This window comes from Mauremys mutica, chromosome 9 (genome assembly GCF_020497125.1).
Source record: "Mauremys mutica isolate MM-2020 ecotype Southern chromosome 9, ASM2049712v1, whole genome shotgun sequence".
NCBI lineage: Eukaryota > Metazoa > Chordata > Testudines > Geoemydidae > Mauremys > Mauremys mutica.
Window position 1 is genome coordinate 96,126,671 of NC_059080.1, and position 15,437 is coordinate 96,142,107.

Consider the following 15,437-nt stretch of genomic DNA (forward strand, 5'->3'; position numbering starts at 1 on the left):
TATACCCCAGTTAAATGCCTGAAGATCCCCCGTCCCTACTTCCCCCGACACTTTGAAGCCCTATACTGTGAGGAGGACTGTGTGGGGATTCTATTCAAAGCCTTTCCACAATGCTCCTTTATTAAATGGGGAGAGAGGGAGGCTGCTGTGGAGCAAGGGGAATCACTCCCAACCATGGAAGTGAGAGATCAGCATCCTGCACACAATAACGCTGAGCATTACCACACTGGAACACTGGATAGACACCATCCATCCCTGCTACCCTTGCAACTAAAATTAGTATTCCCTTACCCTCAGCTGCCACTCCACCAAGTCAGTCCCTGTGATCATCTCAGTAACTGGGTGCTCCACTTGCAGCCTGGTGTTCATCTCCATAAAGTAGAAATTATGTTGAGAGTCCATAATAAATTCCACAGTTCCTGAAATATTTAATAAGCACACATTTCACTGAGACAAGAAGGCTTTCTACCAGTTGGCCACTTAAAGATATTTAGTGATTTGCAGTTTGACAAAAACGTTTTGACAAAACTGGAGAGGTGTGTTAATGGTCTGAGCATCAGGTCTGAAACACCTAAATTGCCTGAAACCACTGGATCAGATCCCAGCACACCTTTATCCCAAGACGTTCTGTGCTGGTGGACTGCTACTCTTCTCTCCAGAAGCAGCTGCATTTCAGTAGTGTTGTGTGTATGATATTTATAAAGTGCTTCAGGATCCGTCAGGAAGAACTGTCCTATGCTAATTTAAAAGACTTCCCTTCCAAAGAATATCTTAAAAAGAATCAGAGTTGTTAATATTTTTCTAAACTGATTTTCAACTAGTAACTATACTAGAAACTACAGCTGTTTTCCATGGGATTATTTTTAGAGAAGGCTCTGAAGTTAGAACACTGACATTTTGTTGTTTGCAAGGTGAATGATAAATCACTTTGCACATATAGTCTGATGTGCATTCAGAATATTCACCTTCAAATCTCAAACTATTCAGCTGAATTATTTGCTTTCAGACTTCTTAGCTTTTTCTCTTTTGTAGTCCTATACCACTCTGGGCAGAGGGTTCATGCTAAGTTTCGCTAGCTTAGAACTCAACAACTATGTGACAACTACATGAAAGTTAAAGAAAAATGCTACAAGTGTGTATCATGTTCCAGAACAAGAAAACGTCATTTGACTTGAGGCTCAAGGCTCTATTAACTTAAGAGGAAGGCACTAGAAGGAAGTTAAACCTGATGTACCTGCTCCCACATAGTTCACGGCTTTAGCTGCTTTGACAGCAGCTTCTCCAAGTTTCCTTCTCACCTCAGGCTCAATTCCTGGCTGTGAATGTAATGATAAAAACAGATTGCACATTACTGAGAGTCTCACAGATATCATGCCTACTGTATGTGAATACTATGCCATCTTTAAAAAACGGCAGTAAAATCCTGAACCATATTATATTTAAAATCTTTGCTTCCTGACCCAAGTAGCAATCAGCTTATGTCCTAAATCTTGATGGTAGAGAATCTTTGATAAATTGACAGAAATAAATAGAATATGCAAAATGTTGGACAACTAGAGGTTAAGTGGGAGTTTCTTCCCTTCTTCTGAAACATCAAGTACTGGCCGTTTCCCAAAGTAGGATACCAAGCTAGATGGCACAATGGTTTAATTCAGTATAGTAAAATCCTACATTCTAACCTTCGGTTTTGCCTCTGGAGCTCAAAAAACAAATAAAATGAAATGCAAAAAGGTTCTGAGATTTATTTATTTAAGTAGCAGAAAGCAGACAGATGTGTACAAAAAATTCAAAATAATCTTACTTTATAAACTCCATTTAGGAACCCTCCACTTACCCCAGGAGCTTCTTCAATGATTTTCTGGTGTCTTCTCTGCACACTGCAATCTCTTTCAAACAAATAGACTGCATTGCCATGCTGGTCACCAAACACCTGGACTTCAACATGCCTGTTTCACAATAACAAAGGTTTCAATGTATATTACTAAAGATCACTAAAGCCTCAATTTTGCAATCTGTTCCACCAAGGCAGACACTTGCACAGCATCTCATTGACTTCAATAGGGTTTCATACAGCTGTAAGGGTCTGCCCTCTTAGATCCAATTGCAGATCAGCATGATGCTATTAAGTGATTCAGTGAAACATATTATACCTCCTAAAGCCACTAGTTCAAATGGGATTTTGAACTTCATAATCATTGTACTGAAACTTCATGAGTTTAAAAAAAAAAGAGAGAGAAAAAAATATTTAGAGTCCGCTACTTCTATATTAGTTTTTGAACTCAAGATTTTTTTCTTTTTTAGTTTTAAATCTGTGAATTCTGCAACTTACACATAGGCCCTTTGACATCTCCTAGCCTTTGACGTGCTCAGGGGTAAACCACTTTATTTGTAAAATAATATTCTAAGAGGCCAAACACCAGCTTGTGGCAGTTCTACTTATTGATGAGAGAGGCAGACTTTTAGGTATTACAGTAATTTACCAGGGTCTTGATTGTCTCATTGTTTTCAGACACATGCAGTTCCCAAAGAAGTCAATGGGAGTTGCACATGCACAACGGATAAGATAAGCAGGTCTAGGTTTCTTTTTACAATGTAGGTGCTTTAAAGCTGTATTTAGAGATAGGTCAGTCTAATCTCCTGGTACCTTCAGCTGAAAGTATTTATATGTACCTACCTACTACATGTTCAACAAAGTGCATGCCAAGAATACCACTGCTTTGCAATCTATAACACCTTGTATCAGTCTATGTCAAAAGAGCTTTATGAAAGTTAATGAGCTCAGTTTACAGCATAAATGTAAATGAAGTATTATCATCCCCATTTTACAGACTGAGGCACAGAGAGATTAAGTGACTTATTTGAGTGCATACAGGACATCTGAGGTAGATTATGGTTCTCCTCCTGACTCCTATTTCTGTGCTTTAAGCACTACTACCCATTGCTTCCTTTGGACCTAAAAGAATGGTGAGGTCAGAAGGCTGATGTATCGCCTAGGCATGTCATTGCCATAACATAGTATGTAATATCTAGGTGTCTCTCCACAACACCGCCATTAGGATGCTGCCAATATGTCACCAAGACAGCTAGATTTGTTATAAATTATCATTCAAAGTCACTGTCATCCACTTCACACTTTGTAAAATTAATAATTCTGCCCTATTTTATGCAAGTGCAGAAAGTGTGTGCAATGCTGTATAAGACACAAACTATCATCTTGCATAAAAATGTTGTGCTGGTTTTAAAAAATATTTTAAGTATTAAAAATATAATCCACTTCTCTCACCTTGGATTGTCTACAAATTTCTCTATCAGCACGGCATCATCATTGAAAGACTTCTTTGCTTCTCTCCTGGCTGATTCTAGTTGGTCCAGGAACTCCTTTTCTGACTGAGCAATTCTCATACCCTAAGAGACAACATAAGGATGTCTAAATATCTACTAAAGAACAAGTAAATAATAACAGTTACAAAAAAATCTCCACCAGTGTGAAAACTGGTGAATGATTAAAAGAATAATTACTATATGTGTTTACCAATAAAAGAATTCCATTCCTTCTTATGCATCAATAGAATTATTTACTAACTTCCAAACAGTTAATCTTTGCAAATCCCACAGAAAATAAAAGTGTCACTAAGGCTATAAATTAAAGATGATGTTGTTGCACTGGTGTAGTTAAGGACAGAACTGAATTTGACTTTTGGATCTCATGCTAAGTTTTCACGGCTGGAAGACAGAAAACACTGTTTTTCTTTACAAAATATGTACATTTGTTATGGAAATCATGGAGACAAACCTGGAGCTCCATCATGAAATTTTTCCGCAGGCTCTTTTCACATTTCATCAGGGAGGTCATCAGTTAATAAATAATAGCTATACACTGAAGGTATCCAGATATTTCAAAGATTTCTAAGAATCTATTTATGCAACACACACAAATTTAAAACCACCATTAAAAAACATAATCACAACAGACGTTGTCATTAAACAATGATTGAATCTCATACAACTTCACCTATACAACATAATGGACCAAACGTTCTGCTAGTGTATATTGCTGGAGCTCCATTTGAGTCAATGGAGCTCTACCAGTTTATACAAGCAATTTGGCCCAAGAATGACTAAATAAAAGGAAAGCACAATGAAAGTGCTGGACATTATTTTATTAACTTCAAATTAAAATAATTTGCTTCCGGTTACCTTCCTGATAAGATTCCTTTTATAGAATTCAGTTACATAAAACAGAAGGTACGATGTAGTAGTATTAGTACATATCTTAGTAGCATAACTTCAAATCAGATAAAACAAGTTTGCATGAGTTTTCCTTACCTTTCCTCCGCCTCCACGAACTGCTTTAATCATTACTGGATACCCAATACTCCTGGCATGTTCCTTTAGACATTCATCAGACTGATCTTCACCATGATAACCTTCAATGACAGGAACCCCAGCAGCAGACATTATAGCCTTGGAGGTGCTTCAAAAAAATATTTTTTTGATATTTAAAATGGCAATGATAATAGCTGTTTCTTACAAGAGGCCTCTGATCTGTAAACACTGCACACACACTTAACTTTATTCATGTGACTACTTCCATTTACTTCAATGGGACTACTAAGATGAGTAAAGTTATGCTGGTGCACAAATGTTTTTAGGATAGGGACCCTAATTTGGTGTAGTTCAGCATGCACATAATTTTTTTTATACTTAAAAGCATAAAAGGAACAGGGATAGAAAACATGCACACAACACTAGTTAAACCACACAGTACATTAATACACATTGTAAAATGAACCTTTATGCAGGTACCAAATTAATTCAGATAATGTGTTTTATGCTTGATTAATAATGTTGATTTATTTGTCAAAGTGTTATTGATTAAGCAGCCTCTAATTTCCACCGTTCTATTTATATCTCATGCTCTGGCAATTTTCCTTTGGCCCAAGAATGTGGGATAGGCTTCTCTTCCCATCAACACCATTCAAGAACAGCTACAAGTCACTGCAGAGACACGAGATGCTTCCTTCCACCACCATTGAGAGACTATCAGTAGAGCTCCCACAGCGCTTTCAGCCCTTTCTGACCCGAAGTGTAAAGACCTGGGTATTGAACCTAGGTCCTTCTGTATGATAGTGCAAAGCATTAATCCTAGAGGATCCTAGATCAGCCTATGCATGTAATTATTAAAATCTTATTAATGGAAGAATCTTGATTGTTCCTATATTTGTATTCATCCCAGAACTATGAATAGTTTGGAGCATTGTACAACAGGCTATGTAGAAAAATCAAGAATAATGCAGGGAGCAAAAGAGATAAGTAAAAAATCTTCATTAATAATGAAGGCAAATTCACTGAACTGTAAGTTACACATTGAAGTGAGTAACAAATCAGAAAGAGATACCTCTTAATACCCATATCTCTGATAGCAGATGAAGGAGGGCCTATGAAGATGATTCCCTCTTGCTTGCACAGCTCGGCAAATTCTGTGTTTTCTGAGAGGAAACCATACCCTGGATGAATAGCCTAAAACAGAATGAAGGTTACCAGCCTACTTTACACCAGTGTAACCCATGTCACCCTAAAACTACAGGTTTATATAGAAGGCTTTGTGAGGGGAGGGAGGGAAACATGGGATGGAACATACCATGGATAAAAAACATCAGCCACCAGGAATACAATTAAGAAAAACTAAAGGGTGGGTGGGTAGGTTGGTCAAGCAGTTAAGGAATGGGTGATGAGTAATTATAACAAGACTAGCAATCAATGGTTAATCTGAAGGAAATGTTTTATGTTGCTTCATTCCTCTGTGGCTTTGTGCATGCTGTCTATTTAGCACTTGATCCTGCAAACAGTCACACCCATGAGTATAGTTAGGCCAGGCAGAATTTGATTTTTTTAAAAATAATTTTAATGGATAATATCAGTGTTCATTTTAAGCATATTTTTATATTTTATCAATTTAATTTTTCACAGTTGCAAGAAACTATAGGGGAGTATCAGACAAGAGGGTGGGTCAGACCACTTTTTAATGATCGTAGATGTTGGTTTCAAAAAGTTGAAATTTATAACCATTAAAACAAATTCTCAACTTGACATCAAAATATACACAATAAATACCCTTAAATCAAATTCTAATAGGTTCTCAAGCAGCATTTTTCTTACTTTGCCCATCTATAAATTTCAATTATTATTGACGGGAATTTTTTTTTGGTCAATTTTTATATGGACGGTGAAATTGATGTTTACTGACATTTACCGATAAAAATCTGATCCCTCCAAGCCTAAGTATAGTTAGTCCTATGCAGAGTCCCCTGGATGTCAGTGGAACTCTGCTCAGAAGTACATATATCCACAGGAATAATTAATTGTGGGACCAAGTCTTTAGATTATAATTTAAGCAATCTGGAGCAGGGAATTGGACCTAATCCTGCTAGTATTTCCATAGGAGAGTAATGTTACTTATGTAAGTAGTCCCATTGAGTAAAGCAAACTAGGTACGTTTTGAGCTTCAGGTCCTATGTAAAGGGCCTACAACACTTTATGCTGCTTGGATAACATTTTCAAAAGTGCCTGAATGACCGAGGAGCCTAAATCTCATTTTCAAAAACGACGTCACAATTTAGGAGCCTAAAGTCTTATTGACGTTGCTTTTGAAAGTAAAACATCAGTATTTTTGAAGGTGTTACCTTATATAAATAAAACAATACCTCATGCATATAAGTTTTGATCAAAGCAGACAACCTTTAATTTAAAATGTCATTATTTTAACTATCAAAAGAAAGCATCTTAAAACTACATTGTGAGGTGAAAGACACAATAAGCTCAGAACAGACACAAAGAGGACAATACTACTGTATGTGTTGTTTAGAACAAAATAAGCCGCACCTTACATAAGAACGGCCATACTGGGTCAGATGAAAGGTCCATCTAGCCCAGTATCCTATCTTCCGACAGTGGCCAATGCCAGGTGCTTCAGAGGGAATGAACAGAACAGGTAGTCATCAGGTGATCCATCTCCTGTCACCCACTCCCAGCTTCTGGCAAACAGAGGCTAAGCACACCTTATATGAACAAACATTTAGGGCACTTTCCTCGGTAATTTTATCTTTACTTTCTAGTTCAAACCCAAAGGTTAAATTGGAAATTGAATTTTCCCATGCACTCAGAGGAACCCATTTAACTGTTCTTAAAAGCAGAAGTACAGTTTTTCATAGGGAAACCACAGTACAAGGAAGGCCAAATGAAAGTGCGTAATTTGGTAGGGGCAGTGTAGTTATATTTACCTGTGCTGTTGATATTTTGGCCACTTGTATTATTTTTTCCATGGCTAAATAGCTCTGCTGAGAGGCAGCCGGACCAATGAAATATGCTTCATCTGCCTATTGTAAAAGAAATATACATTACTATTGGATCAAGTGTTAGACAACTGAAAAACAAATTTAAACCTTAATTGGGGGTCCATTTTATCATTTATAAAAATGCTAACATGCAGCTATTTAAATTGTTTGCTCTTCAGAAAAGAACTCAACTGGGTGAACTTAATTTTGTCATTTTTTATAGAAATAGAGACCACTGGCCACTAACCTGGACCTTTCTTGAGTTTAGAAAGCGAAATTGTCTGCTGTTTTTGTGATGTCTTCAGAGGTCTAGAATAAAACTCATCATACTTTTGTTTGTGATTCAAGCAGAACTTGAATCTAGGTCTTCAGAAGTGAAAATCTACTGCACTAGCCCACTGGCACTTCCTTTGGTATTGATGATATTTAACAGAACTCTTCCCCATGCAATTTAACTTTCATTTAATAATGAAAGGCCTGATCCTGCAAACTTATGCATGCTATTAACATTATTCACATAAACAGGCTCATTTAAGTCAATGGAACTACTCATATGAGTAAAATTACTTGTGTGCATAACTGTTTGCAGGACTGGGCCTTACGTTTTTAACTAGTATACTTCACCATTGCGACATGCATGGAATTCTTGTCTGCATCACTGTAAACTGCTACAGACTTCACACCCATCTTTCTGGCCGTCCGCATCACCCTGCATGCAATTTCTCCTCGGTTTGCAATGAGGACCTTCCCTATGTTTCTTCTTTCTATTTAAAGAAACAAAGTCAGGTTTTACACACATATGACCAATCTATACCTTTCCATGATACATGATATGAAAATACTGTCACAGTTTACATAATATTACAAACTTCTATTACAATATATAGTATACTATTTAAATACTACATTGTTATGCTTTATAAAAAAAATGACTAGCTATTACATGGATTTTGTACCCTTTGTATCAAAAAGGGTCTTTGAAGAAAGAAAATTACAAACCTAAATATAACTAAAGGCAAATAAAATTCCGTAAAATCTTTTCATGACATATTTACAGGTGCTTCTAATTAGATCTAATATATTGAGTATTTCTTCGGAAATGTACTCAATTGAGCACTTATAAAATAAACTCTAACTTTCTAATTTTTCCTATAATTAATGTTCTCGAGTTAATTTCAATGCTATTAATGTTATTAACATATTTACAGTATATATGGATAGAGAAAATAGTTTAATACCTGTTGTTGAAGCAAATTTCAGGCATTTTTGTCCCCAAATCCATTTTCTGCACAAAATAGTAAACAAATAGAATTATAATAAAGAAAAAACATTAAAGTAGGGTATAACTGAGCTATTTCTATTCTTGGGTGCGGCAAGGATACTAATACAGTTTTGAAGTTTTTAATCGCTTTGTATTTATATAGTACTGTCAGCATATATGAAGTGGTATGCCAAACAAAAACAAGTCCCTCTCCAAAGGAAGTTACATGAACAATAGATCACAATCCAATCAAAATAAAAACAAGCTGGTAAGGGGCATTAAGACTGGAATACTTTGAGGAATAGGTTGGTTTTTTTTAAGCTTTTAAAGGACAGTGCGGTCAAAGTGTGGTTATTGAACAGGAGGTGATTCACCATGTAAAAGAACATATGAAGTCCACAGAAAAAAGGTTAGGTGGAAAGTCATGGTGGACTCAAGAGAGATGTTGCCAAGAGTGAAGAAACAAGCAGAATAGAGTTATGAGAACTTTGATTAACAAACCTACTATTCTGTTCCAAATACAGAAGTAGTGAGCAAGGCAAATTAGAAATATCTGAGAATGTTACATGGGCAGAGAGACATTTTAAGTAGTTCGCTTAAGTGCTTTAATTAGCACATACATTAAAATTTAGATTGGATCACTGGCAACAAGAGACACACTTGGAACAGAAGACTAGATCATGGTGGTTCAACTTGGGCAGTGAGTTTAAGACATAACTTTGGTTAATAATCCACACGTTTGCTAAACCACACCAGCTAAGGGAAATGAACAAAATTTTGGCAATCCCCTCTGCATGTAACCAGAAACAGTGCAGAAAAGATATTCAGATATGAGATGGGTATTAACCATTGTTTAGGAAATGTCTACACAGCAACTAGACACCCATGGCTGGCCCATGCCAGCTGACTAAGGCTCAGCGGGCTCCGGCTCTGGTCTGTTTCATTGCTGTATAGATGTCTGGGCTCGGGCCTGGGCTCTAGGACCTGGTGAGGTGGAAGGGTCCCAGAGCTCACACTATAGCCCGAGCCTGGAAGTCTGCAAAGCCATGAAACAGCCCCGCAGCCCAAGCCCTAGTTGGCTGGCATGGGCCAGTCACAGGTTTTTGTTTGCTGTGTAGACGTGCCCTTAAGATACCACTATGAGAGATGTCTTAGTAATAACCCAAAAGAGATACAAAAGTAATCACTGGAGGTGGGTTCTAAAACTGAGCTTGATGTTTTATGTTTTCTTTTATGTCACCTGTTAAACTATACCTAGAGGATGAACTGTACTGAGTTTTTATCACAGGGCTTTTAAAATATCTTTGGTGAGGGCATTATTTGTCTTCACTGGAGAGAGCTATTTTGTTTGCAAATGTTAATGTTTTATTGAAATGTATCATCAATGGGCACATTACATACATTCAAGAAATAAAATATGTGTCTATATGAAACCCCCAATTTAATCAGTATCCCATTTTATCAGTTGAAGAAAGCAAGAACCTAAAGATGCTAACATGAACTGATTGAATCCATCACTCATTACACCACCACTAACATATGTGCTAGAACAGTTACATGGTATTATGAACTGCCTTCAATTTTCTGCATGCACTTCCCTTTCCATAGTCAGACACACTTTTCATGCAAAAGTCTGTTTTATCTCCCTGATACGTCCTGTGTCATGGCTACACACAGCTGGAAGGCATACATTCCAGCTCCAGGAGACATGTTCAGGCAAGCTTGGGTCAAACTAGCGCACTAAAAACAGACGTGTGGCCCTGCTGATGCCAGCAGCAGGAGCTAGCCAGCCAGCCCATGGAGTCTGATCCCATCCAAGACCCTAGGTACGTACTCAGGGTGGCTGGTCCCTCCTGCCACTTAGGGTGGCCAGACATCCCAATATCTGGGTGGTTGTCCCGCACCCTGACCACAATTTGTCCCAATATTTCACTCCAGCGGCAGCACTTTTTTGGGGGTTTTTGGGGGGGGGTGGCTCCGCCAGCAGCACTCAGCTTTTTTTTTTTTGCTCTGCCAGCAGACCCCCCCCCCATGTGTCCCGATATTTTCTTCATCTCATCGGGCCACCCCAGCCGCTACACTTCTGCTTTCAGCGCAGTGGTTTGCTCAGAGCTGGCCCGGGCATGTCTCCTCCAGCCGGAATTTACACCCTCCCGCTCCAGCGCAGAGACAGACGTGTCGCTTCGGGACTATTTCCCTCGATCCCGGGGTCCCGGCGTGGGGGGGGGGGGTGCAGGGCTAGGCCGTGGCGGCAGCTGCGCGGTGCCCGTCACCTCTCCTGAGCGCTGCGCGCGCCCCCAGCGGCGGGGAGGCCCCCTGCGAGGGGAGGCTGAGGGGGGCCCCGGCAGGGCAGCGTTCGGCTCTGGCCCGGCGGGCTGGGGGCGGGCCGGAGACCGGGGGCCCGAACCACGGCTGCTCTGTGCGTGGGGAGGGAAGGGGGCTGTCCCGAGGGGCCGCCCCCCGCCCCGCACTCACTGGTATTGCAGCGCCCACAGGCACCGGCGGCCCCGCTCGGTCACCAGCACCGCGGCCGCCATGTCTGCGCGGGGACGGGAGCCGAGCGGGGTCAAAGCCGTTGGAACGCGGAGTGGGCGCGGGGGCGGGGGCGGACCCGTGTCTGTCAGTCCCGGGGGCGGGGCGAACGCGCAGGGCCGCTGGCCAGTGGCTGAGCATGGGGAGGGGGCGGGGCCTTGGGGTAGCTGGGGCCTGTCGTGGGCAGGGAGAGCAGAGAGGCCCCTTAGTTTCCAAGTCCCATGGAGCCTGAGGTGGCTCAAGTTGATGGGCCAGGGCTGAGCGTCCCAGAGCCATGCATTGCTCCCCAGGGGCCCAGCCACCCCCAGGCTGGCAGCTGGAGTCAGAATGAGGGACTGAACTCCCAGCGCTGGCCTTGATGGGTCAAAATCCAGCCAGCCCCAGTGCCTGTCCCGGTTTTATAGGGACAGTCCTGATTTTTGGGTCTTTTTCTTATATAGGGTCCTATTACCCCCCAGCCCCTGTCCCGATTTTTCACATTTGCTATCTGGTCCCCCAGCCTGACAACCAAGAGAGCGCCTGACCCACACTAAGAGCTGGGTTCCCTAAAGAGATCAGTGCCCCGATAGGAACCAAACTACACGGGTGGTGGGTGCTGAGCCATTTGGAAAATTGGACTGTGGGTGCTGAGCCCTTTGGAGAGAGTTCACACCTATTCTTGATCCAAATTGCAGCCCTGACCCCGTTTCCCTATTAAACACTGGATTTTCTGCAGCTAAAACTAGGCCTTGGTGCCAGGTCACTTGGCTCTTCCGAGTGCCATCAGGCAGATCAGCATTAAGTACTCTGCCACTTCTCAGGTCATTTTTTCCCACACCGTAAAAAGCAAATTTGTTTTTCTCAGTTACTTGCTATGAGTAAATCACCTGTAGTTTCAGTGATCATCTGGAATACATCCAAAATCTCTACCTTCCTGGTACTTATTTATATTGCAGTAGTGCTCAAAATACATGTTAGGTGCTCTCCAAACACAGAGGAAGATGGATCCTGACCCAAAGAGCATACCTGCCATTAACTAACTTCTGATTATATTTTAACAAGACATAATGGCACTAAAACACCTGGTTTCAGGTTTCTGCTGTAATAATTTGCATTGTGGGTGATCCAGGGAAGCTGCATCAGCTTTGGGAATTTTTATGGTCCCTCAGACAGGACCCAAAAGGAGGACCAGAGCACTGGCTATGTAGCTGGGATTATTTGACCAATCTATCTGTCAAGGCTGTTAATTTGAGCATATATTTATTTTATTCTCTTTAAAACACAGTGCTTTGTACTACATTATATTGCCTTCGAAAATCCTGAGACAGATCTTTCATCATGTTTTTAATTTGCTTCTGAACACTAGAGGGCAGCATTTTATTAAGTTTATCGTAAGTGGGTTTTAGCCCGCGAAAACTTATGCCCAAATAAATGTGGTAGTCTCTAAGGTGCCACACGGACTCCTCCTTGTTTTTGCTGATACAGACTGACGTGGCTACCACTCTGAAACAAGTTAAATATATATTACAAAGCCCAAGTTATAGGTGGGTGAAGTACAGAATATATTTTTAATCATAAAAGTAATGGAGATATACCTATCTCATATAGCTGGAAGGGACCCTGAAAGATTATGGAGTCCAGCCCCCTGCCTTCACTAGCAGGATTAGGTACTGATTTTGCCCTAGATTCCTAAGTGGCCCTCTTAAGGATTGAATTCACAACCCTAGATTGAGGGGGCTAATACTCAAACCACTGAGCTATGCCTCTCACCCACCCATGTCAGTGGCAGCCTAGTTTATTCTGCATTTCTTTGCTGCGCGGATTAATTAATGTATCACCCCAACATGTTTTTAAGTTATAACAAAATCAAGTGTATTATCAGGCATGGCTGCTCCATGACAACCCCAGCTGGCACTGCTTGCCTCAGTTTTCTTCCCTCAGGTTGATCTCCTCTGTTTTGTGCTGCAGATATGGCTTAGCCCTCTGGCCAAGGGAGAAACTTCCAGGGAAGCAAAAGTCCATCTAAAGAGTCCCAGGCAAACAAAAAAGGCTCCTCTGCCCTGCAGGGCTTTTCTTCATCCTGCCTTGTGTACCCTGTTCCCAGTCCCTGATGGGCTACCTTGAAAGTCTTCTCCCCTATTCTGGTATAGAGCCCTGGGTCCCCAGGCATTTCTGGCCTCCTGTAGACCTGACCTCAGGGCCTTCCATAGGAAGCAACCTATCCCCTGTAGTTCCACACCCACACTGATCTCTCTCCGTTCTTTTATAAGGCCCAAGTAAGAACATAAGACTGGCCATATTGGGTCAGACCAGTGGTCCATCCCACTTAACATCCTGTCTTCTGACAGTGGCTAGTGCCAGATGCTTCAGATGGAGTGAACAGAACAGGGCAATTTATCAAGTGATCCACCCGTCATCCAGTCCCAGCTTCTACCAGACAGAAGTTTAAGGCCCACTAGAGCATGGGGTTGTATGCCTGACCATTTTGGCTAATAGCCATTGATGGACCTACCCTCCATGAACCTCTCATTCTTTTTTGAACCTAGTTATACTTTTGGCCTTCACAACATCCCCTGGCAATGAGTTCCACAGGTTGACTGTGCATTGGGTGAAGAGGTACTTCCTTATGTTTGTTTTAAATGTGCTGCCTATTAATTTCATTGAGTGATCCCTGCTTCTTGTGTTATTGTGAAGGGGTAAACACTTTCTCCACACCATTCAACATTTTATAGGCCTCTGTCATATCCCCGCTCAGTCATCTCTTTCCCATGTGAACAGTCCCAGTCCTTCTAATTTTTCCTCATATAGAAATTGTTTCATACCCCTAATCATTTTTGCTGCCCTTCTCTGTACTTATTTCCATTTCTAATATATCTTTTTGAGATAGGGTGACCAAAATTGCATGCAGTATTCTAGATGTAAGCACAGCATGGATTTATATCGTGGATATTTTCTGTCTTATTATCTATCCCTTGCTTTATGGTTCCTAACATTCTGTAAGCTTTTTTGACTGCCACTGCACTTTGAGCAGATATTTTTAGAGAACTAGCCATGTTGATTCCCAGATCTCTTTCTGGAGTGGTAACAGCAAATTTAGACCCCCCCTCATTTTGTATGTATAGCTGGGATTATATTTTCCTCTGTGCATTACTTTGCATTTATCAATATTCAATTTCATCTGCCATTTTGATGCCCAGTCACCCAGGTTTGTGAGATTCCTTTGTAACTCTTCACAGTCAACTTTGAACTTAATTCTGTTGAATAGTTTTGTATGATTTGCAAACTTTGACACCCCACTGTTTCCCCCTTTTTTCAGCTCATTTATGAATATGTTGAACAGAACTGGTCCCAGTACAGATCTTTGGGGGAACCCTGCTATTTTCCTCTCTCTACTATGAAAACAGACTGTTTTATTCCCATCCTTTGTTTCCTATGTTTTAACCAGTTATTGATCCATGAAAGAACCTTCCCTCTTATCCCATGACTCCTTCCTTTCCTTAAGAGCATTTGGTGTGGGACCTTGTCAAAGGCTTTCTGAAGGTCCAGGTACACTATATCCACTGGATCATCTTTGTCCTCGTGTTTGTTGGTAACCTCATTTCTAATAGAATGGTGAGGCATGATTTCCCTTTACAAAAGCCATGTGGACTCTTTCCCAACATATTGTGTTCATCTATATGGCTGATAATTCTATTCTTTAATATAGTTTCAATCAATTTGCCTGGTACTGAAGTTGGGCTTACCGGCCTGTAATTGAGATGATTACCTCTGAAGCCATTTTAAAAAAAATCAGTTTACAATTGACACATCAGTCTGGGACAATTCCTCAGATTTATCACTTACAAAGAATGGTTCAGGTGTGGCAATCTCCCTCACCGCCACTGCAGTGAAGTCCAATGAAAAGTATTCATTTAGCTTCTCTGCAGCAGTCCTAAATGCTCCTTTAGCAACTTGATCATCCAATGGCCACAGTCACTGTTTGACAGGCTTCCTGCATCTGATGTACTTAAAAAAAAATGCTGTTAGTTAGTGTGTCTTTTGCTAGTAGCTCTTCAAATTATTTTTTGGACTGCTTAATTATACTTTTACACTTGACTTGCCAGAGTTATGTTCCTTTCTCCTTTCTTCAGTGGGATTAAACTTCCAATTTTTAAAGGATGTCTTTTTGTCTGTCTCCTTTACACTGTTGTTTAGCCATGGTGCTGGGTTTTTGGACCGTCTCCTGTTTGGTTTTTTTATTTGCAGTGTATATATATATATATATAAAGTTTGAGCCTCTGTTATGGTGTTTTTTAAAAGGTTCCATGCAGCTTGCAAGCAATTCGCTCTTG

General features: G+C 40.6%; 1 protein-coding gene across 3 annotated transcripts in view; it reads right to left on the reverse strand.

The window, feature by feature from the left end:
- MCCC1 (methylcrotonyl-CoA carboxylase subunit 1) overlaps positions 1–11,173 on the reverse strand; it is a 29,404-nt gene extending 18,231 nt beyond the window's left edge. The window contains exons 1-10 of one of the 3 annotated variants that reach the window (XM_045031257.1): positions 11,071–11,173; positions 8,573–8,619; positions 7,959–8,098; positions 7,281–7,376; positions 5,399–5,520; positions 4,327–4,474; positions 3,284–3,405; positions 1,835–1,946; positions 1,235–1,316; positions 292–419 (exon numbers count right to left, since the gene is read on the reverse strand). In XM_045031257.1, coding sequence (XP_044887192.1) covers positions 292–419; positions 1,235–1,316; positions 1,835–1,946; positions 3,284–3,405; positions 4,327–4,474; positions 5,399–5,520; positions 7,281–7,376; positions 7,959–8,098; positions 8,573–8,619; positions 11,071–11,132 — 1,059 coding nt within the window. In that variant the 5' untranslated portion in view covers positions 11,133–11,173. Of the gene's footprint in view, positions 1–291; positions 420–1,234; positions 1,317–1,834; positions 1,947–3,283; positions 3,406–4,326; positions 4,475–5,398; positions 5,521–7,280; positions 7,377–7,936; positions 8,099–8,572; positions 8,620–10,429; positions 10,449–11,070 lie in introns of those variants that run through there. The other 2 variants (XM_045031258.1, XM_045031259.1) reach the window with 2 other exon arrangements.
- Positions 11,174–15,437: the final 4,264 nt, after the last annotated feature.